At 28.5% G+C, this 26,327-nt stretch overlaps 1 protein-coding gene across 1 annotated transcript in view; it reads right to left on the reverse strand.

The window, feature by feature from the left end:
* Nucleotides 1-26,327, reverse strand: part of bma (SCY1-like protein bma) — a 229,393-nt gene that overhangs the window by 176,502 nt on the left and 26,564 nt on the right. The window contains exon 2 of the mRNA XM_088187622.1: nucleotides 11,990-12,235. Within this exon, the coding sequence (XP_088043748.1) occupies nucleotides 11,990-12,145 (156 nt within the window). The 5' untranslated portion in view covers nucleotides 12,146-12,235. The remainder of the gene's footprint in view (nucleotides 1-11,989; nucleotides 12,236-26,327) is intronic.

Raw genomic sequence — 26,327 nt, forward strand, 5'->3', positions numbered from 1 at the left:
ATGATTTAGAGATCAAAGCGTGGGCGTCTTAAAAGAATTTTTAAAAAACGTTGCATTAGGTTTTTTTCTCTAATGCTCAAATAGGTATAGAAATTGGAAGAATAATAGTTAACCTTTAAAGACGTCCTCAAAATTATTGATCGATTCTAAGCTCTCTTCTGACACGATAAAAAATACAGGTGTATTTCTTTGAGCTGTAACAACAATCTTTTAGCTATTTATATTTTATATATAAATTTACGGTTAGCAAAACATTAATGGATCAAAAATAGCTCTTTGCACAGTAAGCAACGATTTTTATGTGTCGATCAAGAAAAGAAGGCGCATGTGTATATCAATATGTATATCTAAAAAAATCGCGAAATGTGTTAATGTATTTTGTATAAATAAATAAAAAAACAATGACTACACATACGTGTTTAGGTATATTTTAAAAGCATTTAAATCGTAGAATATATTCTAACAACGTATGTATTATTAAACAATTAATTTTATTTCGTAGTGATCTATATTAATTAGAAATACGACCTATTCATGTCGGTATCTATTTTTAATTTCTCTTTAATAAGTATCAATATAAACAATGATAAATAAAGATATAAACTTGTGAGCTTAACAATATTTTTTTAAATATACTATATAAATTAAAAATTCATTAGAACATACATTACAAAAAATATTTAATATGACTTCAGATAATAAAAAAAATCCACCACATATTTTAATAAAATTGTTTACGATGAGGTAGCTTATTTAGAATTTGAAAACATTTCTGGCAAATATTTACAGTGAGCGATTCCAGCATTGGTTAACTGACCTTTTAAAGTAATATTTTAATTCACAGAATCAATAAAGACTAGGTATTAAAAAACATTTACCTTTTATGCTTATGATATTTTTTTATCTTTCTTTCAACAAGTACCGCAACTTGGACAAGTTATGGTCTTCTTGACATTATTTTTTTACTGGGAAGTATTATTAATTAAAATATAAATATATTTTTATACTGATATATTCTAGTTTTAAATTATTCTATAAGTGTCGCAATTCCATTAGCTTTTTTTGTAGTATTTTTTTGATATTTACAATACCGGTGTCTAATATAAATACCAAAATACCAGTATCGATATATTTGTTCGCTATTACAATCCTTTTTTTCAACCATTAAGCGAAGAAGATAGGGTACATCGGAAGTAGAGTCTCCAATTCGAGTAATCGAGTACTCGATACTCGAGTATTTTTGTCTATTTTTCAAGTACTTAATAATCGAGCATTTTGAAAATTACTCGATTAATACTCGAAATTAAAAAATTTTGAAATATTTCAGAAACAAAAATAACTTTAACTCGGTCCGGTAAAGGTTAACGTCTTGCTTTTATTTGGCGTTTATGCCCGAAGTCTCGAGTTAGAGCGGTTACTATCAGGTATACTTTTTTCATAGTTCCATAGTTGCATAGTTCCGGTCGTCGGCTATGTTAGTGGGTACGACGGAGAAATTTATTTTGTGTTTTCTTTTCGACAGTCCCGACTTATCTAATTTATGGCAATGAACAATATGAAATATCAACAAAAAATTTTTTAGTGTTGTCAATTGTTTATACTGATCCCTCAGCTTAAAATATAAATCAAAACAATTGTGTGTTTTAAAGGCATTTAAAGTAAAGTCAGTTCTTTGCGAACCGTTTAGCTCTAGAGTGAAAGGGATTCACCCAAATACATCTTCGAATGATATAGATTTAAATTCTTCGCATTAATCAGAAGGAGTAGAATATTGTATATTGTTAAGAAAAAAAATCTATTCAAGAAGAATTACAAAATACTATTTTGTCAATAGTCGAAGGAAATAAGAGAAAAGCAGAGAAGGGAACGAAAGAAGAGAACATAAAAAGAGAGTTCAAAAAATTTGATATCTATAAAAAGCGAACAGATATAAGTTAGAAGCCTTATCCAACGCGTTAATGACAATAAGACCAACATCAACAGCAACGGAAAGGGTTTTTTCCATAACGGGAATAATAAAACCAAAGGTTAGCAGTAATATTAAATTCGAGACACTTTTTGCATTATTGTTTTTAAAAAGTATGTTCGTGAAGTTAAAATAATTGTAAAAATTAACATACTAAGTATTTTATTTATTTATTTATATGTGCACGAATTTGAATAATAGCTATTTTGGTACATTTGGTAAATACTCGAAAGTACTCGAGTACTCGAGTATTTTAAAATTTTAATATTCGATACTCGAGTAGTTGATGGTTTGAGTAATTGGAGACTCTAATCGGAAGCATGATCGGAGGTCCCAAATATGTGCTTCTTTATACCTTAATAATTTAATAAATTTAAGCTAAAAAATGGATCAGAACAAAGAAGATGCTTTGGTTGCGAATCATACGCCTATGAACGGGAATGACGAAAGTCGAAGAAGTGTTACGTACAGACAAATAATTTGAGCTTATCAACTTATCGTACACATCTGGAATTGGACATGACACCAGAAGAAAAATAAGTTTATATTTTTATTGATATTCCAAAAAATATCGTAACTGTATTTAATGTTCTCTACTTGAAACAATTTCTTAGTTTACTTATTTGAAACATAGGCAACTAGTATATATAATATCTTCTGTGTAATCACGCTTAATGTTATTATTTAAAGTGTAAGAATATTTTAATAAAATAATTGCGATTATTTTATGAACGTAAGCGCTGTCGTCGTTCAACTTTTATAAGCCACTGGTATAAAAATAAAAGCAATATTAAAAAAACTGCGATTTTTTCTTTTGCAATCATAATTCAATTTATAATCCTAGTTAAGTTATTTTATTTTATCCATTTCCATAGCAATAGTAGATTAAGCAACAAGCCCGATACCAACGACTATTGAATTATTTAGCACTCGTCCATTATACAAGTAGAGTGTATGTAAGTACGTGAATATCTACCCCCTTTCCCGTTCATTCCTACTCCTGGGTTTCAATATGGAGACATGCTTAGGTCGATTTCGAATTAAGTTGTCCGTATCACGCGCATCTGGACTGCCTTGGGAACTAATGATCTGAATATTTCTTGGAGTCGCAGTGTAAATCAAAGGCATTTCATTTAACTAACTGACATTTGAGGCAAATCTCTCATTTAATTAACTGACATTTGCCCCAGGGCGACCATTATCACCAACGCCTGCTAGAGCCAGGAACAACCTCGCAAAACCAAACAATTTTCTAAAATGCCCAAATGCAGGGTTAATGTAATCTGAACGATGTGAAAGACATGCGTGATTTCTTTACTAATGTTTTGCATATAAGTGATACACGAAACTGTGACGAAAATACTCAAAGTTGAAATTTTAGATATTGTGTTTTAGAAAAATCTTGATATGCCAAAATTTGGGTTTGGAACAAGGAAATATAAAATTATGGAGAATTTAAAAAAAAAATATTTATAATACAGAAATACTTTTTTAAAACATTTATCACAAATTTTTAACGAGTATGACTTTATATCTAATATATGTATTATATATACTACAATAAATCAAGTGGCAGGCGATTATATCCTATTAATACATCTAATAACAATTCAACATTAAGTGAAATACTTCCGGACGATACTGAAATAAGTATATTAATGAAAGAAGAACTATTAAAAATAATTGATTAACAAAATATATCTCGATTCTCAAAAAAAGTCAACTGGAGAAATAAAGTAAAATAAATAAATTATTTAAAATATCTACTCAATTTATTATAGTTTAAAGTTCATTCTTACTACTATTTTAAATAAACTAAAAGATAAATAAACAGATAATAAAAGTGAAGCCTGCGCATTATTTTACACAACAATGGAAAGAAACCTTGTGACGAAACAGTTTCGTTAATAATTAGAAATATGGCACGAGCCACCATTTCAAACGGGTAATAACATATAAGTACTGCAAAAAACTACTTTTTGTTTGGAATGGTCACGCACTTCCACTACGCATATTATTATTTTTTTACCCTTTGGTTACTGATTACCGGAGTGACCATTTTTTTAAAGCATGAACATATTTCGTGGTTGTCTCGAAGAAGATCGCAAAAATGTCTTAAATTAGCATTATAAAATATGTGACACTTGGTCATAAATGGAGAGAGGCTACGGAGTCACAGCAGCAGAGACGAGTTGACTCAAAAGACATCAGTGGATCATAAAGAGAACATCGAGAAAACCATGACAATCACAGCTGACAATAATACAACTCGACACGCCAGCGTACTCTGACTCAAGACCTGCCATTTCAACTCCATCGCTTAAAAAAATATTAATTTATTTATACATGTTTATATTTATTATAATAATTTGGCTACAAAACCCTAAAATACCAAATAAAAGCAACCTATACAAGTTTTTTTATATTTAAGTTTAAAACAGAATTACTAACTTAGATAAAAAAGTGTATATTAAAATAATATATTCTATGGTTCAAGATTTAAACAAATTAAAATCTTATCAAGGTTTAAGCGAATAAAACATAATTGATAATTATTTTTAGATTCACAAGTTTAAGTATATATTAAGATATCTTTCAATCATTAAATTGTCATTTATCCTTCGCCAAAAAAAGTTTAATTACACATATTTTATATTTATTATATATATTATAGTACATATATTACGGATTTTTAAACTCGTATATATACACGACTTTTAAAATACGTAATTTTAATCTAACCCAAAACTCAGCTCCAAAAAAAATTTAATATGTTAAAAACACTAATTATACAGCCATATAAATTACATATTAATTGAGTCAATTTACTGAATTCAGTGCAAAATGTTTGTACGGCATTATTTTAATAAACACAGAATCAACAAGCTCTTTAATTATATGATTTAATTAATAACTATTTCTTGCTATATATGTATATATTGCTAATGAAATAAATGATCAGCTAAAATTAGAACGTTCAAATTGCTAATATGAATTGTGAATCAAAGTTTAGTCATATTTATTATATTTATTATTTTATCGATACATTTTTCTAATTAAATTAAATATTACATATTAGTTTCAATAAAGAGAATAACCGATAACGTTGAATATTTGACAGGTTGCATAATTACACAATGGATGAAAGCGTTTAAATAGGTATCATGACACGTATGAACTTTCATTTCAAAGTGCAGACGAATTTTTAACTAAGGCTTATGCATATTTTATACACACACTTTACCGGTTCATTGATCTACAAAGTTCAACTATATGTTCTTTGAACCCTATCAAGTCTTAAAGAGCGATAAAATCTAATTACTTTATAAAATAACATAGTTGCTAAAAAAATAATGCTGGAAAATTAAACGAGAGAATAATAAAATATAATACCCTTTAGTACTATTTTTTAAATTTAACTTTATTTTTATTTATTTAATAGAATAATTTTGATCTGTTTTTACGACAATACATCATATATAATAAATACTCACAATGTTTGATTAAGCATTTAAACGTTAATTACATAAAAATAGTATGTTTGCGAAACCTAATAATAAACCAGCCGGTTAACCGTTGCATTTTTGAGTTTGCTGTTTATTCATAAAAAATAAAAATCTATTGACTGATGGAAATTTAATTTAAAAAACGTTTTTGACGGCTGAAAGACTTATGTTTTAAAAATATAAAAGAGAATATTGATTGAATTAAAGTTTCCCAACTTATTAGAATAGGAATTAAAAAATATTTGACGAGATAATTTGTTAACTAATATGGTACATTATTATTTGTATAATCTTTTCCTTAAAGTTGATTATTAATTAAATAAAATCTTGAAGTAATACGATAAATTATTTTTTATTACGGCGGAAAGTACTTATAATATAATACTATCAATATTGACTTCATGTTTTATTTACATTTAAAGACACTTAATACATACAATTATATTTTCAACAGTGGCTTTCAGAAAGGTATATTTAAATTAAACAATAAAATTTCATACTGTGTGCATAGTCAGTACAAGACGATTCCTTGCTTTTTTTAAGTAATTATAAAACGCCAAAATTTTATTTAATAAAAAAAATATATGATAATAATAGCTTTCTGACAACTTATAACAACTGCTTAAAACAAATTTAAAAAATAGATAATTGCCAGATTTATTTTAAAAAAAAATTTTATATATTGTAATAGCAAGACAAGTATTATTTCATATTTAATAAATTCACTCACTGGTTTTATTCTGAATTTTTTGACCCGAAAAATCATATCAGACATTTCACCAATTTCCAAGAATAAAAGAGATAATCGTATAATAATAGATATCACGCGCCATACATGAATTCGGGAAATTCATTGATTCATAAAAAAGTAGAAAGTTAGTCGTGATAATAATAATCAAACTTTTATGACTTGTTTATGTATATTTTACTAAATTGTATAATTTTCAAACTTAGTACGAATGCTTAAATATTTTTTATTTATTTTTAAAAATATTAGTATAGTTTTTCATACTTATATTTTAAAGTGTGAATCTTACTATAATCATAACCATTTAAAAATTGTTCATCTGTGATGACAAAAAAATCAACAATTTATATTTGCATTTATAATCGACTTTAGTGTGAACGCATTTTTTATCATAATTTTACAGGTTTTTCCAGATTTATAATGGCTATTGTAGTAACAATAATAAAAAAATAATAAAAAACAGTTATGGTGCACATTTAAAATAGATGAGCAACCTACCACATTTTTTTAAGATTATAGCTTTTATCTATAAACTAATTGAAAGACTTGATGGCGCGTGCAAAGAACCGTTTTTGAACGCTAACATCCTGGCCGCAACGGTCAAGCATAAGGGGCGCGATCGCGAGCTCGCAGCCAAAAGTCGCCGAGCATCAACATATTGTCGTCACTACCCTTTAGTAACTTTAAAAATACTTCATTGAATAGACGTGTCGGCGAAAACGCTATGAATTTTACCATAACGATCCTATCAAAAAATATTAAGTCAAAAAATACTTAGGAGTATTTCGCTTCACTTGGATTCCAGACAATGGAGCCATATTCGGAAACGTTACGAACTAGTGCATCGTACAGTACGCAAATAAAGTAACACGCGCTACGTATAACGAAGCTGAGCATCCTCAACGCCTTATCGAACATTTTGGCGATGTGCAAACAAAATTTATATTTCTGCTCGAACCTCACTCCCAGTCATTGACGGAAGTATTTTTGCTTAAAACGCCTCCGCCTTAAATGTACTCGGTAGTCGATTATCGATCGACCACCTCCATAGCGATTCCAGGTTTTCTGTAGATAAAGTGAATCAGAATATAAAACAAATTCCATGTTATTAATTGGCGCATGTGTCGATAATAAATATCAAAAAGAGCAGGGAACCTGTGGTATCCCAGAATAATAGAAATACTTATCGGAGCAACTTACAAAAAATACACTCCATAAAATAAATATAGTTAAATAAACTTTATGTCATGACAAATATGAGTAGTAAGAGTAACATTCCTTTTTCACTTTCAATTCCTAATTCTTGCTTTTTGCTATTGACTTAAAATTATTTCACAGATTTGTTTTGTTATAATAAATTAAACTTATTATTTACTATTATTACTGATTATTATAAATAATACAAAATTATAAAAGTAGTAAATATTAATAATATGCAACTGTATGCATATATTTTAACCTAAAGTTTACAATGCATTAATATTACCAAATCAAGTGGCAAAAATTCAGTATATTTAGTAAGATTTTGCAAAGATGTAAATTTGTGGCAAAAATATGTTTACACTGTAATTGCTTTGTGTGGTTTATACTACTTATATTGCCAATATATAGCTACATATGCACATAATTACTTTGTGCACCCTAATACCGCAGCTATTGATTTTGCACTTTAAATTTAAAGCTACGCTGGAACGTAAGATATTTTTTTTATAAGGAAAGTTATAATTAGGTACACATATCATATGACATGTTGGCAGTAGAAAATATTGCTAAAATATAGCAGTCAGATATATTTTTGATTATGACATAATAATAAAATTATAATTATATGCGATAAGGTTGAATAAGTTTGTTTTCAAAAATACTTAAAGGAATGAACTTTTTGGACGGCCTATGTGTATAATACTTTGCAGCTTAATGGTTGGAGAAAGTTTGTTCGCAAGCGGCAAACGTCAATCTAAGTAGGTGAAAACACCGGAGAAGTGTGAATAGGTCAAAGTTTGCCAAACAACGACAATACTCCAATGTTTGGTTTTGTTCCACGCATGCGCATTTTCACACCTCTTTCCAAAAAGCAACAGGCATTAATTCACACCCAGATCACAAACACCTCTTAAATAACTAACGCACTTCCTCCAAATTCGAGGTGTATTAAAAAACGTTTTTTTATACCAAAAAGTATTTATATATTCTTCAAGAATGATATTGTCTACATTAAATTAATGTTGGACCAGTTAATGCTGGCCCTCGCAAAACCAAAACCAATCACCACAAATAAACAGTATTAAATGTAATGATTTTGTTAAATCGTTTTAATAATTTATGGCGAATTTTTAATTTATTTTTAAGTTAATTTAAAGTTATTGATGATGATGTACATACTTAAGTTTCTCATATAACACATGATTACTTATAAATTATGTCAATATTTTTAAATGGGACGACAAAGGTAAGTATGAAGGCTGTAGGTTATTTAAATTTCAAAAATAAATAAACAGTACTTATTAGTAAAATAAATTTACATATTTAAGAAATATTACTTATATAATATTTTTTACTATTTTTGGAAGAATAAAAATTAGGTAAAATACGGCTACGATAGTCTCTGAAGATTAACCACTCCTTTACCCCTGAATTATTGCTTGTGTGAACAAATTTTATATTTTAGTAAGATATATAATCAATCAAATAGTTATTGTAGGCATTTTACAATAATAAAATATCTACCTTCAGGCTTATAATTCAAATAAATATAGTCTAGCAAACATTACTGGCGACGAAGAAAGAAATTCTATTTTAAATCATTCTTCAAGGTTACAAATATAAAAATATGAGGCTGAAAATATTAATATTATTTATAGAGCTTTTATTTACGATCCATTGCACTTTTATTGTGTAATAGTAATACGCGACTCACTTGCCTTTCCTTATTCTTAGTCGTGACTATACAAATAAAAAAATAAGCAGTAGTAATTAAAATTGCTACTGCGATCCAGTATCACGTTCTAATTAAAACTGCACAATATGTTATCTTGCAGCACTACTGGAAATTTAATATTGATTTTAAGTTAGTTTTCCGAGCTTTATCAAAGTTCTCATTTATTTTATTTTTTTATTGCGTAAAATCAACCGAATGCAATTAAAATGATAATTATTCTCACACGTATGCTACTATAATATATAAAAATATGGTGAATCTTTGATTAATTAATAATAAATTATATTAAATATAAAAATATAAATATACCATTGATTTTCCAACGGGTACAATGTTGAAAATAAAGCTTTTATGAACCTACTGTTAGATTGGAAAAAACGAGAAAAACATATATGTTCACAGCCACGTATCCATAATATGCACATAAGACCTGACTTAAATGGATTTTGGTTTTTTTCCCTGACCTAAAAGCGAATCGACTAGAGAGTGGTATTCTGTGATAACTCACAATAGACTGCCGACATATCGTAAAAAATATTCAGTGGTAAAGTATAATGCAAATAATAACGTTATACACATGTAATGTCTTAAATATTGTGTGTGTATTATGAACTAAAATTATTATGATTATTGCGCACACGAAAACAACGGACACGGAAATTCCACACAACAAAAATTCCCAGCATAGATGATTGCCATATTATATATATATATATTCTATTTGTGAAAATAAAATATATTTTTTTTATAATACACAATACCATTATTAATGTATATTATTATGGATCTTATTTTATATTTATTTTTTCTGTTTAATCGCTTTAAAAATACTTTTCATCTTCAGTAACAATTCTACTCAAAAATAAATCTTACTGTTCTAGAATCATTTTTTATTGGTATATTAAATATCATCGGAAGTTTTCTCAGACAATTTTTGAGATAAATATAATCTGAAAATAAACACCTATTTTTTTATTGTCTTTTATCTGATGTAGGCAACACATGATGCCACAAACGATCTACTTTGATGGCAGCCTTAAAATCCCCACTTTCAACTCCTAAGCACTACCCCCTTACGTAGATTTTCAATGTCAAAATTTTCTGAACGAAATTCTTATGCCTGCACTACACTCTCTGGAAGTTGTCAAAACCGAAGTTACAACTAAAGTTGGCCGAAACCTACGACTTCGAGTAAGCAACCACACTGCCACAAACTTCATACGCCGTCAGTTTTTAATTATTCTTAGATTATCTATTCTATTAAGCTATTGAATATTGATATTTATAAACCATACTATCGTAATCAGTTCTAGTGCTCTAATTTTAATTTGTTTAAATGTTATATAGACTAATTCTTTATCTCTAGAATAAATTTATTTTATACTAAAAAAAATATGTCATCGTAACAATATTGCTGAACTATTGCCCTAGGGATTTTACAATAAAATATTATTTAACACAAACATAAATTTAAGCAAAGGCACGAAATACTCTCATTTATATTTATAAGAAATATTAATATGAGTTAAAATTTAATTCACTAACTCAAAAGCAAAATTACGGCACAACTATTATTTTTTATCGGTACCAGAAAAAATAATTTTATCCCGATAAATTATTCTTCGCTGATTTGATTTAAGTAAAAACGGTTATTTTTATGAGACCTCGTTTTTAAAACTTTTTATTACTACTTTACAAATCATAAATTAAAATGGTGATCCTGAAGCACCATCCGAGTTATAATGCGTCAGACGCTCATTATGAATACAAAGGTTAACCCTTTGCGTTTACTTTTGTTTCATCGACTTTGAAAAAGTCTTACATGAGAGAATAAGGGAAATAATAACCCTTTGAACCTTATAGACCGGTAAACTGGCCTGTAGAAGTGACGCATGTGTCTGAAACCTGATTTACCAGCCATCATTATTACCCTGCGGCCCAGTATTTCAGTCTGCAAAGAAAAATCTGGAAGGATAATTTTGATAATAACGTGCTTTTCCAATAGGTAATTCTAACTGGTGAAAATTATGCTAGGTGTCCCAATTTTTAATTTGCATTGAGATTGAATCTGAATTATTAGAAAAAAATGTTGTTTTTACTTTTTAAAAATGCAAATGATCACTCACGAAAAATTAGTATTTATATGAATAGGTAACGACAAACTAGCCATCAAAAAATTGAAACGTGTATTTTTTAATAAATAAATTATCATACATACATTAAATGTTTTTTCCTGAATGAAAAAATCGACACACGTATTTTTAGATTCAATAGGGTGTCGATTACTAAAAAGCTTAAACCACTGTTCTATACGAAGACAGGGACTATACAATAGTGATTAAATGCAGGATAACATCCGCTATTCAAAAGTTCCCTGCGGGCACAATTTTTATCATGAATTGAAATGGTAAAGTATTATTTGTTCTGTCTTTATATATTGAGTAAAAGCGAAGACGATTATGATTCCGATCATCGCATAATAGGTTTTACTAGCTTTTCTTAATCTCATAGATGAATATCGTGGTTATTAATTAAAATTAAGCTAGGTCGTACGTATGTATATGGTAGCAAGAAATATATAATAAAAATCTAAATGTAGCTCACGGATAATATCACATATCACATAAACATAAACAACAACCAATACCCAAAAATGTATTATTAATTAGGTAAATGACTTTTGGCAAGTAACTTTACATTAAAATGATACACTGCATAACAAATGTAGTATTTAATTGATGGATGGTTTTAAGATTCATAATAATAACATATGGCATATTTCAGCTAATATTCACATATTAAAATACACATAAAAAATATAAATGACTTACCCTAGATTCATTTTTGCGAATAGCATCATGAATTTTCCACACGTGCTCCGGTCCGCAAGTAGCAACTTGCTTGCCGATATCGAAGAAGTCAGTGATGGGATTAGCATCCCATGAGTGATGAACCACCACGGGATTGCTCTTGAACTTCGAAAACATTCTGGATCGGTGAGACGCACCGAAGTTTTGAGTCGTGTACAGCGAAATGGTTTATTTTTTTGTTACATCAAGTGTTTAAAACGGCGCGGGCTGAAACAAAAAAAAGATTATTGTACATTGTGAAAGAGAAATTGTTAATTTTAAATATTGTAACATAATCTCCATTTAACTCAAGCTATTTTATTTTATTTTTAATAAATTCATTAATACTGATTTAAAATCATTTACCTTTCAATATTAAATAACCGCATTAAAAAATAAAATAAAAACATTTTTTCTAAAACAATAAGAAGATATTGATTGGTCAGCTATGTCAATAACTCTCATTTAGAGACTCTTATGCGGATTCCGAATATAATATACAGTTTCATAATTATTTGATATTCAAATATAAATAAACCATTGTTTCAAAATAAGTTCCAGAAAAAAATATACTTCAACTACGTTGATGATCAAAATGTTTTTAAATAATATGGAGGGTCAGAAATTAAAATAGTTTGCACATAGAGCCGCGCTCACGTCCGTTGTTATTGCCCTTTGTGGCCACTTAAGAACGCTCCTCTTACGCGAGCCATCTCAACGAGCTTGTGTTTAATAGCTCAATAATGTTGTAAGCAATAGCTGTTAGTAAGAAAATATGTGTAAAATTTATATTTTTATAATTATGCAATGATATATTTATTGTTTTTATTTTATTGTAAAACAGATTTGTTAAAAAAAATGAATTTAAGCTATATAAAAAATATAGAATTTAAGCTATATAAAAAAAATAACACGTTGAAGTATTTACACTAAAATGTATACAAAAATAAAAGAATTATATTTTTGTATACATTATATAATAACATTGCATGTGTTATATCATATTTGTTGCAAAAATATTGTTGTTACTGACCTAAATAATCAAGACATGGAATAAATTAATAGACTAATAACCATTATGATTATTGCTGCCATTATTTGTTCACATTATTTATAACTATTACTATTTATTATGTGGTTAAGCAAAATATAATTTTAGGGTTAATATACATTGAATAAATTTCATATGTACACATTCTGATTCGAATATATTTGAAACAAACTAATTTACATCGCATTAAATTTCGATGCATTAGAGATTATTTGAGTGATGCCATTGATCCTAATACGTTTTTACAGGAATAATCCAGTTCATACATATTGCATTATATATTTTGTGAATTTGTTACTTCAGTCTATCGAAATAAATAATCCTAGTAATTGGTAATTTTATATTTGTACGGAAATAAAGCATAATATGTATATTTAAACTTTAACAAGATTAAAAATTTTAAAAGCAAACCAATATTATAGACATCAAGAGTTTCAAGTTATATGTTACATTGGAAGTTAAATAATTTGTGTGATTCTACCTACTTTTTTAATGGTCAATTCAATCGATGTACAAGTTTTTATTGCTTCGATAGCGCTCTACTTCTGGGAGATTAAATACTTACATAATCAATTTGCAAGTAAAATAGGTAAATTTATATTTAAAACTACCCTCTGATTTTAAATAGATCAGCCTCGTGAGTTATTTATTGCCGATTGAATTTATACATATATTTAGTAAAATTCATAAAAAATACATTACAAATATTTTTAAGGGCGTAGCTATATTAATCACCAGCTTTTTTAAACTGAAATATGTTCACTTTAAACATATAAATTTATTCGAATTACATGTAAGATCTACCTGTTGTGTACAAGCTGATAAGATACATAGTTTAAACTTTGCACACTGATTACTTTAGTTATGTATCTAAATAATGACTTTTCCGTACACATATTTTTTTGGTAGAGCTATATATATAAATACTATATTTTGTATTGCTGTCATAATATACATAATTACCAGCATGAATAAAAAATACTATATTTTATATTGCTATTCTAATATATATAATTACCAGCATGAATAAAAAAGACTATAATACATAGATTCGTTGATTAGCGAAAAGCCTTTACAATGTTACACTATTCCCTGAACACTAAAAATACTACTTTACTCCAACATCAGAATGCCTTCGTGCTTTTCGTTTATAAACTGAGACGTACATTATTCAATGAGAGCAAATCTGTTTATAGAGACGTTAGGTTATCGTCTGACATTCGCTTCAATACCTACGGAAATTATTGGTTTTCCAATAAATGTTGTTATGTTCCTGTCAAAACACATCTTTCAAAAAATCCACAAGTGGAATTCGTGAGTGCCTTTTTACAATAAATAATGTATTCAACCACAAGCCAAATATCAAAAAAAACCTATATAAAAATCTAGATAATTGGGAATACGACCCAGGATTTCTTATATTTTTACAAGATGTCTCAAAAGAGACGTATATAGTTATTATTAAACCCTTATCAAATTAAAAAATGTTCTCATTTATCAAATTAATATATTTAAGTTTGTATATTTGCTACATATTGTTAGAAACCGGTTCGGTCATTTTTACGCAAACGAAAATTGCGCACAGTAAAAATTCCGATCTTAGATAATCAATATACAGATATATGTATATTAAACAAGACGTTAATTTATATACACACAATTGATATTTTAAAAATATTTTGTGCAAAAAATAATATTAAAGCAAACATATATCTTTGTACTATGACGATGAATATACGATTATTTTATTATTTATTTTTTAATGATCTCTAAGATATGTATATAAATAATTCTAAAGATATATTACTCTTAGAAGCGTATTGTCGTATGATTATAGAATAATCATTAAGATTATTAATTTATTATTTTAATTATTTATTTAGCTTTATATAGCTAATTTTTATATGTTTATCAAAGCAGTGATTCTAGATCACGATTCTAATCAATGAGGAAAAATGATTACCCAAAAACGTTCTTTATATAGTGAGAAGTGAGTGAATTCTATAAGCAATGCCAAACTCGCGACGGATAATAAGTTTTGTTTTACAAATTACCTAGCTTTTCAACTTGATTACCTTCGCGCTTATATATCACGAATAGGGAACACTTGTCATTTCCGATCGAAACGACTGGATTTTCATTCTAGTCATATTAACTTCGGAAATTATCTCTTAGAAATAAAACCGCTATTGTGTATATTTTTTTTTAGTTTTTTCTCACTATTTTAATATAAATATATATATAATATTATAGTGAAATACGTGAAATCATGTTTTTAAAATATACACGAAATATCCTTTAGCGAGCAAATATAAAAACATTAGATATTAAAAACACACCCTGATTTCTAAAAATACTATTAAAAATAATCCGTTTGTCTTAAAACGATCAATATGTATCTCTTGTTTCATATTTATTGCGAGTGTCCATTTTCAAACATATATACAAACGCAGATAGAAAGATCAAATGGTTAATAATATCAAATGACTAGATGTCAGTGTAATCAAATCGAGATTTTCAAGCGGATATTTCGCGCTACACGCTCACAAAACACAACTAATTATTGAACCAAAACATATTCATTTAACATTCAACACACCTTTCTATAGTAACCACAGCGAAACTTTATATTAGATTTATAATAGCAACAATTAAAGAGCATTGCCATAAACATACTGTTAATTATTACACGTTGCTATATTAACCCACTAATCTTCACAATCGGTGACCATGAAAAAACCGAAATTAAATTTACATTTAAATAAAAAATGCTTGAGCACTTTTTATTTTAGAGGCTTAGATTTAATTTTTAGTAGCTATGTGTCTCTAGTTAAGTAAATAGCAATGGTCTTGAGCTTAATAATAAATTCATGTATTTTTATTTAACTTTGTTAAAAAAAAGATTGTTTTATTACGTTAAGCTTATTTTTCTTAAATACATTCGTAAACTATTATACAATATTAAATGGTTATGAACCAATAACTTTTACTAAATTTAATGCATCTATTTTCTCATAATAAACATTAAGTAAAATAAATTATATTTAAATTACTATTAATAATAACAATTAAATCATATTAAAATATTAATATTTTTAATATTTGCAACTCATTTTTAGAAAATTGAGTGAATTTTTACTTATACAAGAACTACAATATTATTAAATAAAACCAATTAGATGCATAAATTAATTTCTTTTGTATAAAATAACTTCTAAGACTGTAAATATACGTATCAATTTATTTATGTAATAAGCAATACATTGTTTTTACAATATATCGATTTCATACAGAATATTTAAGTGAAAAATTTTCTAGTTTCAAAAAAGTGCTCCTAATTATAAAATAATTAGGAATATATTTTGTAAATTAAATTTAGATATTCAATGCAAAATCACACGTGCTTAATTCCAATCAGATTTTAATTAAAGCTGTATGCGGTATACAATACATCTGGTTTGATGAAGGGGTCTAATTACGAACCCCGTATTTGACCCATAATCGCACGATGTAATTGAGAAACTAACTGAAATTAACAAATTTCACCAGTTAGAAATAAAATAAACGTCTTTGAATCAAAATGCATTATTATTTATTCTTTAAATTAAATGTTTTATCTTATATACGAGCGTTTACCAATAAAATTCAATCGTGGAATCCTTTTATATTTTAGCGAAGCGCGTGAAATGTATTTTTTTTTTTTACATTTTTTTTCCTACCAAACTCTGACGTAAACAATCGTTTGTAGTTACTACCATTGTCCGTTACTATTTGACACGGGCTTTCGAGGGAATACAATATTGTCTGAATATAATAATTATAAAATATAACATAAAATCACACCTCTAATTTTAAAGGGAATTATTTATAAATAAATGTGCATTTAAAAATTACATTTTATATCAAGTCATATTTTATTTGTAGTGTGCGCTGAAACGATGTTTTCTGCATTATAGACGGAATATATAATTATATCGGTTACTTTTTCAAATAGAAAAGTTACATTGTAAATACAACACTAAATAATAATAGGGAAATATATCTTGAGAAAATATATTCTTCTCATTGTTCAAATAGAAAGTTGTTTTACACGCCGCGGGCTCTACCTGGTATTTCTAAAAATAATATAATTTTTAGTGTTTTCAGAATTACAAAAAATAATAACTATTAATATTGTGACGCATCAACGAATTCGAAAAAACAAAAAAGGTTATGCCTATATCACGTTTTAAGCAATTAATGAAGTATAACAATTATTGCCAATGCAGCATAATATTTTTTTTTTTACCTAACAAGTTACCCCAATGCGCTACGATGGTCGAAAACAATTTTTAAATTTATAAAACATAAAAAAAACGTATATTTACATAAATATAACAATACATAAACATAACAAAAAATTATAAAATTTCAAAATTAAATTATACAAACTGGATCAGATTCTCGCAGGTAACATTAAATAAGTCAATATGTAATGCCAGCGTATTAAGGAGCCGGATGGCCACAGCTATAGGCGAGTCGGCAAGTGCGGATGCCCTAGCCCTAACGGCCATCAAAAGAGTTCTCGATCGTGATTCTCGAAAATGTTCCGGAACCCAATACTGGAATTCCTCGAGAATAGCTGGATTGTCGACAGCACCTTTTAGTAATTTGAAAAAATGCTTAGCGACATACAGTTTCTGCGAGAACTCAGTGAATCATATCCCAACGCTCCTAAAAGAAAGGCGCTGGGATATAAGTACGGATAATAACCAAATGTCCTTTTGTAAAGGTATCTTAAAAACCTTTTTTGAATTTTTTCCACTAAAAGGGAATATTTGGCTATTCTGGGATTCCAAATTATAGATCCCGATTCAAGAATGCTACGAACTAAGGTGTCATAGAGAATGCGAATAACTGACGGATCGTCAAAGTAAAAGGCATTTCTCATAACAAAGCCGAGCATCTTGGAAGATTTATCACAGACGTCGTGTATGTGTAGAGAGAACCTCCATTTGCTCTCGAAAGTGATTCCGAGATCTTTAGTGGAAGTTTCTCTAGTCAAAATGTTACCGCCAAGATGGTAGAAATAATCTGATGGCGAACGGGATCGAGAAAATGACACATTATGGCACTTTCCGATACTAAAGAGCAGACGGTTAATGGAAGCCCATCTTCACAGAGAGCTAAATCACTTTGTAGAGAGAAGGAGTCCACAACAGATTGAATGCATTTATATAATTTTAAATCATCTGCGTACAGAAGAAAACTTGAATTTTTAATGCTGTATTTATGTCATTAATAAATAACACAAAAAGCAGAGGTCCCAGATTGGATCCTTAAGGAACCCCCGAAGGGGTAAAATATTCTTTTGACAATCGTCCACCATAGGTTACAAACTGTCTACGATTGCTTAAATAACTCGAGAATAACCGAGTTAAATTATCTGAACAACCGAGGCTCGACAATTTTATTAATAATAACCTATGACAAACTTTGTCAAAGGCTTTCTCAAAATCTGTATACACGACGTCTACTTGAATTCCCGCATCGAGAGAAGTTGTCAAATCAAAAAGACGGATTGTGCTAAAATTGTTTTTCAAAAAAAAAACTACTAGATTTACCTAATCAAAATATATATTTTTAATCAACTATAGCATTTTCTAAATATTCAAAATATAATATAAAATATTTTAAATTTCGAACATTAAATACAGATTGATTAATAAATACAAATCCATATACGCGTAATTCTATGTTATATAATATATTAGTATTAAGTGCTTTAAAATTGTAATCACTACAAAAGTAAACTTTAATTATATCTGCTGCCCATTAAGTATGATTAAAAAATATTATCATAATGAATTACATTAGAGATTTAAAATTAAACATAATGTTATTATAAGTGACTTGAAATTGAATTCTACAAAACATAAAAGAGCATAATTTGATTATTGATAAAGTATCCTAAGAAACAATTAAATTCAGCGTTTTTTGATTACACATTGACTTATTTTATCTATATAACAAAATTGAATATAGGTAAAAATTGACCTTCGTTACTACCGGTTTTACAAAATGAAATATCAGTAGTAAAGAAAATATTTTTTATTTTTTTTTAAATCAATATTTTTGTACTATATACGCGATGTGTCAACATAAAAGAAATTTGATTTATCTCAGGCAAGTATAAAGGTACCTAGCCGTTTCTAATAATTCTGTTATATAACAGAGATATAATCGCGCCGCTGCACCTGCCGGCCCCTTTTTTATAATAGGGAAAACAATAGCAGGTTTTGCACACACGAAATTGTTTCTAGTATTTATATTTTTTATCGCCATTCAACGGAACATGCTGCACTAAATATTAATGTTGAACTTTAGCAAAAACTGACTCACAATAATTAAATTTAAATGAAAAATGTATTTTTAAAATTTGCTTAAAATGCATGATTTAAAAAAAAATAAAGCACTGTTATTTTTCTGCTAACAACTAAAAATATATTGTGCTAGATCAGTGAACGTCAGGCTATACACTTTTTATCCAAAACACACATATTGGTTGTCAACACCTACAATAGTATTGTAGGAGTTGACAACCAGTTACTGTGATATTACATATATTTTATACCGGATGTGACACAGACAAAAATCCTTGAAATGCGCATCACCGCTTTAACAAGAACAAGCGAGACAACGAATATTCTTACGCGTATGTATCGCTTCTCTTTTTTGACAATTTTTGACAAAAAATTCGTGAGAGAAGCGAAAGATAACAAAAAACTGTTTTAGGATTCGATACTCATAGTTACTTTTTAAAAATTGAAAATGAACTACCAATCTTATTCCACATAATTAGGAAGTGATAGTATTGTTGGAACGAAACCAAAGAAAACTGACTTCCAACTTAACCGTGATTTTATTTTGAATTTTTATTTTTTAAATATGTATATTTTCAATATAAAATTTTTGTAAAAATATTTTTTATGTATATAAAGTTATATCTATTATATGTTTATAATTTGTATCACTAAATAACATAAATATTTTAATATTTTTTGCAGTGTTTTTAATTGCATTTTTTAAATAATATATCATACGCATGTTTACAATATATTCTAAGCTCTCCAAACTATGCCGATACGCTGCAACTTAGCGATAATAACCGTTATTGCAGCGCTGGTAGAAACAAAAACAACACACAATAGTATTTTCGTGCGACGTATACGACTTTATTTTTGTAACTGGACTCTAGCACGCGCGAATATATGTGGGTAAAAATTAGATATTGTGAGGTTCACTGTGCTAGATGAAATAATTAAAATGAGTTGACGGGTATTAATTTACATCAAACTTTCTAAGTAAATAAATATAAAAAATATAATCAAATTTTTCATTGTAGTAAAAACTAAATATTATTGCTTTTTATTACCCTACATTTTTGAGAGTACACAAAAAATCTTAAAACACACTTCAGAAAAAAATTCTCATATCTTAGGCCAAATTGACTGGGGCCATAAATAAATACGAGAGATCAATAATAAAAAAAAAAAATATATTCGCGATACTCAAAATAAATGTTAAATGTGCAATAATTAAAAGTAAATAATATAAATAAAGCACAACTCAATCACAAAACAAAAATTGATAAAAAACCATGATGTAGATACATATTTTGCCACATTGGAAATAAAAAGAACATACTCTTAGATATTTTGGCTATCGATTATTCCAGGTAGGCAATCCCATATTTATAATCATTATAAATGTAGTATATTAGATAACATCCAAGAAACTACACATTTATAAGTTGTCCGTATTGCGAGTTGTCGCTCAGAACGGAACGATCTAATTTCGATCATTTATAAGAAAAAAACTTAAAAATCAAAAAGTCTATAGCTAGTGACTGACGTGCTAGGACAAATATAAAACTAATTTAAGAGTTCAAATATGTACATCCTCGCCAAATTATTATGCCATATCATTGTCACTTCTCTTTGTAAGTATTGTGTTTAGATTTCAATTATTGTACATAGTTTTTATTTTTTAGAAGCCATGAGCGAGCAATAAAATGACTACGCAAAAATGGAACCAAACTTCCCCAGATAAATAACCGACTGCATCACAATCATTGTCGCGCAATCGTCGTGAAAGATAGTATCCCCAAATATCAATAGATAAAAAATACGTTTTATTAGCATTTATATGGTTTAATCGACATTAACCTCAATGTTCATACGTACCAAGTATATATTACATGTTCTTGTTTAAAACATACATGGTTTATTTGCAATTCGAGTAATTATGTTCAGTTAAATCTAACGAATATGTGCATTAAATCAGAAGCAATTATATTGTTTATATATTGTAAAAGAAAAAAAACTCACTTTTCGGCCTCGGAACTTGTTTATATAGTTTATTCAATGTATTCTTCTAATCCTCACACACACACTATGTATATATTTCATTTTTATAGTTATAACACACCTTGTTAATTTGCAATCTGAATATTTATATTCAGTTAAATCGAACAATGCACATAACAAAATAATGAAAATTACTGTTGCGTAGCAAAATTATTTAAAACTGTTGTCACGTTACCGTCGGCCATCTTGTTTTATATTTGAATGCTTATTTTTTATTGGCCGAAACAACAAAATACATGTACCAGAGGCTCGGAAATCGTTCGATCAAAAACAATTTTTATTTTTATTATTATAATTAAATATATTTCCTTTTTTACGTTTATTTTACGACTTACAGAGTAGAAAATTAAGCATGAATATTTCATTTTTAAACGTGTGCATCCAGAAACGACATATAAGATATAAATCTGTTTTTAAAAAAATATGTCGCATCTTGAACAAATAAATTTACAATTTTCTACGTACTTCTTTCTCGTTTTTTCGGATAGTCGTAACTGTCAAAAAATAATAAGTAATACATTATATTAGAATAAATTGTCAAGTGTTGCTCTGGCTCCTGGTATAAAAATTTTGTATGTATCCAGAAGCGGTCGATCAATGAAGATGTTATCTTAGATTTATTGTTACAAAAGAAGAAAGATTTGGTGCCAATATTTTTAAAAACAATATTTTTATGATTAATGAAAGTGTTTTGATTATAATTATTTGTAATTAAAATAATAAATACATCGAAACAATACTTGCCGGGGCATTGGCTATTTTCTAATAGTCCAGTCAAATAAGGGTTTAACCTCGGAATGAAAGATAACAAGCTGAAATTTTGCACAGACCTTTGTTTTGGCGTTCTAAATATATGGTGAAAAGTCTCAAAAGATATCGTGTCTGCTAATCAAGATATTAAAGGTCAAAGGTCATAAAAATCGTTTTTTTGCAAATATCTCGCCTCTTTTGCGGCGCATGTCATTAAATGTTTAACAAAACTTATAGAAAATAAAATTTTCTACAAGTTTGTCATAATTTATTTCTTCGTATGGTTAATGGTTTTCGAGATATAGCGCGGGGAGTGGGAAGCGCGCATCCGTTTATAGGATAACGCTATGTAAACTACGGAGCCAGAGTTACCTGTACATTCTTCCACAGTTTCGTAGAAAACATCGCAAATTGTTATCTGCTGAATGAACCTATTTCAAGCATTATAACTTTCAATCTCCATATCTTCAAAAATCATCATCGATAATGCAAAAAGTAATACGTATGGCCTCTGATACTTCTTGCAAAAGCGGGACCATCCAACATTTTGTCGACAGAATTCGATGCATAAATTGTACTGAGAGCTTCCTTGATTCCGCTTCCATTCATTATATACCCTATGCATCCAATAAAGACATAAGCATATGAAAGCCTCCTAGTTTCACAACTACTCTGGACAAGTCTGAACGGCTGATCAAAAGTTATTAAGCATGTTCTTTGTTCATGTTTCTTGGCAGTGTTTATAGCACACTGTAATGTGGTGTAAATTGTGTCCATATTACTCACAGGATGATGAATAAAAGTAAGAAACAGAATCTGAGAAGTTACAAAGTTCTCATTGTTTTTTGTAAGTTGTTCAATAAATCCATTCCACCCTGGCAACGGTGAGATATTTTTCCACTTTCCGTACATCCACAACAAATCAACTACATTAAATATTTGTTCGGTTAGTTCTTCTACATCATTAAAATTTTGAACTTGAATCTCTTGCTCAATCCGGGTACGACATGATTTTCATACACTAGAAGGGGTATATGTGATAGTGCTGCTAACTCCTTTTCACTTGGTTTTGTTGTAAATTTCTTTATGCGGTCATCAGATATAACTTCAGATTTTGGAGTTATTATTTTTATCATTCCCATTATATGAACAGTATTATAGCCATCAAGAGTATAAATATTTTTCTGCATTATCTGCTGCATACTGTACTAAGGCACTTGACTATGATGGTTGATTACGAGGCTGTGGGTGATAAACAGCTGAAATTTAACATTTTACAGTATCACTATATGAAGCGAAAAAACCTAAACTTGACAAAACATCCAAAAGTCTTTTTGGATGTTTGGCCTATCTGTATTTTTTCTATGAATAAATACAGATAGGCCTATTAATAACTGCGAAGAAAAGGACCGTTTTCGTATGGAAGTCATTATAGCATGACTTATAGCCGTGTATTTAGTTTTAAAATGCCCCGTCTTTCCTTTTCTGTTCTTTATAATAACTTCTTGCAGAAAATGTAATAAAGTTTTCGGAATATCTTCATTAATATTTTACTCGGGGCGGATAAGACTTGGTCTCAACAACAGAAGGTCGAATATCTTCTCTAATGATCGCCGCAGCAGCTTCCCCTACGCGCAAGTGCTCTTCTTCCGAAGTGCCTTTTTTATTTTCATACCAAGCTATGGATAAAACTTAAGCTTGAGCATCGCGAAAAGAAAAAATAGGGAATGATCCAATCTTCGTTATAACTATAATATCAGCTAAATATTTTTCTCTTAATTTGGAAATGATCTTCTTATCATCTGGTACATACTCCGTAAGGACATCTCTCAACTCTTTCAATTTTTTCGCACAAATTTCTTGTCGAGCAATATTTTATTTTTAATTCCTAATAATACAATGAAGAAAGTAATAAAATTATGGTTCAAACGACTTGCCGAGACCACTTTTTTCACGATTGTTTACTTTTTCAAAGCTTATACCAAGTTAAGCAGGTAGAAATACTCGCTGGATTCTATAAACGGATGTACGCCTCCCACTCTTCGTGCTATATCTCAAAAACGGTTAATGATACAAAACAAATATCATTACTAAACTTGTAGATAATTTTATGCTTTACAAGTTTTGTGAAGCATCTAATGACGTGCAGCGCATAAAACGCGAGATATTTGCAAAAAAACAAATTTTGTGACCTTTGACCTTTGATATCTTGATTAGCAGACACGATATTTTATGAGACTTTTCACCCTCTCCTTAGAACATCAAAACGAAGGTCTGTGCAAAATTTCAGCTTGGTATCTTTCATTCCGAGGTTTAGCCTTTATTTCGCCTTATTTGACTGGACTAATAGTCTATAACCAAAATGATTTTGTCGGAATGTTATTGCAATTATTTACAAGAAATACGCCTACCACAAGTTTTGAAAAGCACGGTAAAGCCACTTGCTTTACTAAGAACATTATATATCGAAATTATTCCAGTGAATTAAAAAATTCTCTTATCAGTAATCTTGGTAGGTTTTACGGCGAATGCTTTATTTATATTTTATTGTATCGCTATTTAAAAATTATTATTCGTCATCTTTCAAAGTATATTTCTTCACCGTGCATTGTCGCAAGATTGGTGTATATATGTATACATTTGCGTGTCTTATTTAAACATCAATTTCTCCTCTTTTTATTAGACAATTTAAATACAGGATTACCGTCTTGCGTCTTAATTAACTTTAGGAAACGTTATCAAAGATATTATATAAGAAAGCTAGCTGCTTGCTAATAAAATAATATTATATATATATATAAAATTCCTCCCGACACTGACCACAAGAATCAAGTAGATTTCTACCGCCATACTGAGAAAACCTTTGTGCGTTATTACTAAAAAATAATATTTTAATAAATGATAGCTAATTGTATCTGTACATAAAAACTTCATAGATTTTTTTCATAATAAAATTAATTAACGAAAGCCGTTTGATTTGACTTTGAGATCATTATGATATTATATATTTATTCAATGTGATATTTTTATAGATTTCAATTTCCGCTGCTTCGCGTTTTGTGCAAACAAACGGATTTTTAATATTAGCAACAGTACTCGTGTTCTTAATTAAATCAATGGTTGTTACTCTATTTGATTGCAATTTTGTGTTCTTTTTTCTTTATCGCAAACCCACACGAGATTTGATACACTCATTGGAATTCTTTTTTTATTACATCTTCTCCATTGAGAAGCATTGAAACAATTTTGTTTTTAGATTTAAAAAAAGTGCTTCAACAAAACTTATCCGATCTTCCCTGTAATCTTTCGGATGTATGGCAGAAGTGGGTGTCATATGTATAGTTTTTCAGGGTGTTTTATTTTCTTTTCTGATGTCCACACTAAGGTGATTTCATTGCTGGTCCATTCTTTGAAAATTTTCATTCCTATTGTCGTTTCAGTTTGTGTATGTTAATTTTTTGCGCAAATATCTTTTTTTTATATTTAATTTTGAGTTTAAATAATTAATAACATTTTGCGTTCGGTCTTGCTCTCAAGATCAGCTTGGGACTCAATCAAGAAACTTGAACCAAAATTTCATATGTTCTGACGTCGTTTCTATTTGGACTTTTTATTAGTGGAACCGGCGATTGAGAAGTAACTGGATTTTTTTAATTTTTAAACTCTTGGTTAAACTTTTGGACTAAAAAAAAATAAAATAAAAAATTATGGTAAAAACAGTTGCCGGAACGCCGATTTTTTAAGGAATAAAAAATACTATATAACGTGGATCAAACATTTTAATTATCGGGTGAAATTAATTTTTATTCCTATCGCGGTATTTGCTTCTTTTAATTAAATTGTGACAATTAGATACATAATCGAGAGAAAACAACATTTATATTTCGATCGTCAGATTTGGTACAACCAAGCTGTTTAGTCACCAAGAGATCTTGCCGATTTTGCAAGCACAAAATGTCGGAAAATTTATTTATTGGTTAATATGTATTACGATCCTTTCATAATTTCTATTATAGTAAATATTTTATTTTTTGTAAAAAGGCAAAAGGTCTCTACTATTGAGTGTAAAGAATGTAATAAAAATATACAAAATTGTCTTATTTTAAATGT

The sequence above is a fragment of the Plectrocnemia conspersa genome, unplaced genomic scaffold (genome assembly GCF_051122295.1).
Source record: "Plectrocnemia conspersa isolate PC_06_02 unplaced genomic scaffold, ASM5112229v1 ptg000006l, whole genome shotgun sequence".
NCBI lineage: Eukaryota > Metazoa > Arthropoda > Insecta > Trichoptera > Polycentropodidae > Plectrocnemia > Plectrocnemia conspersa.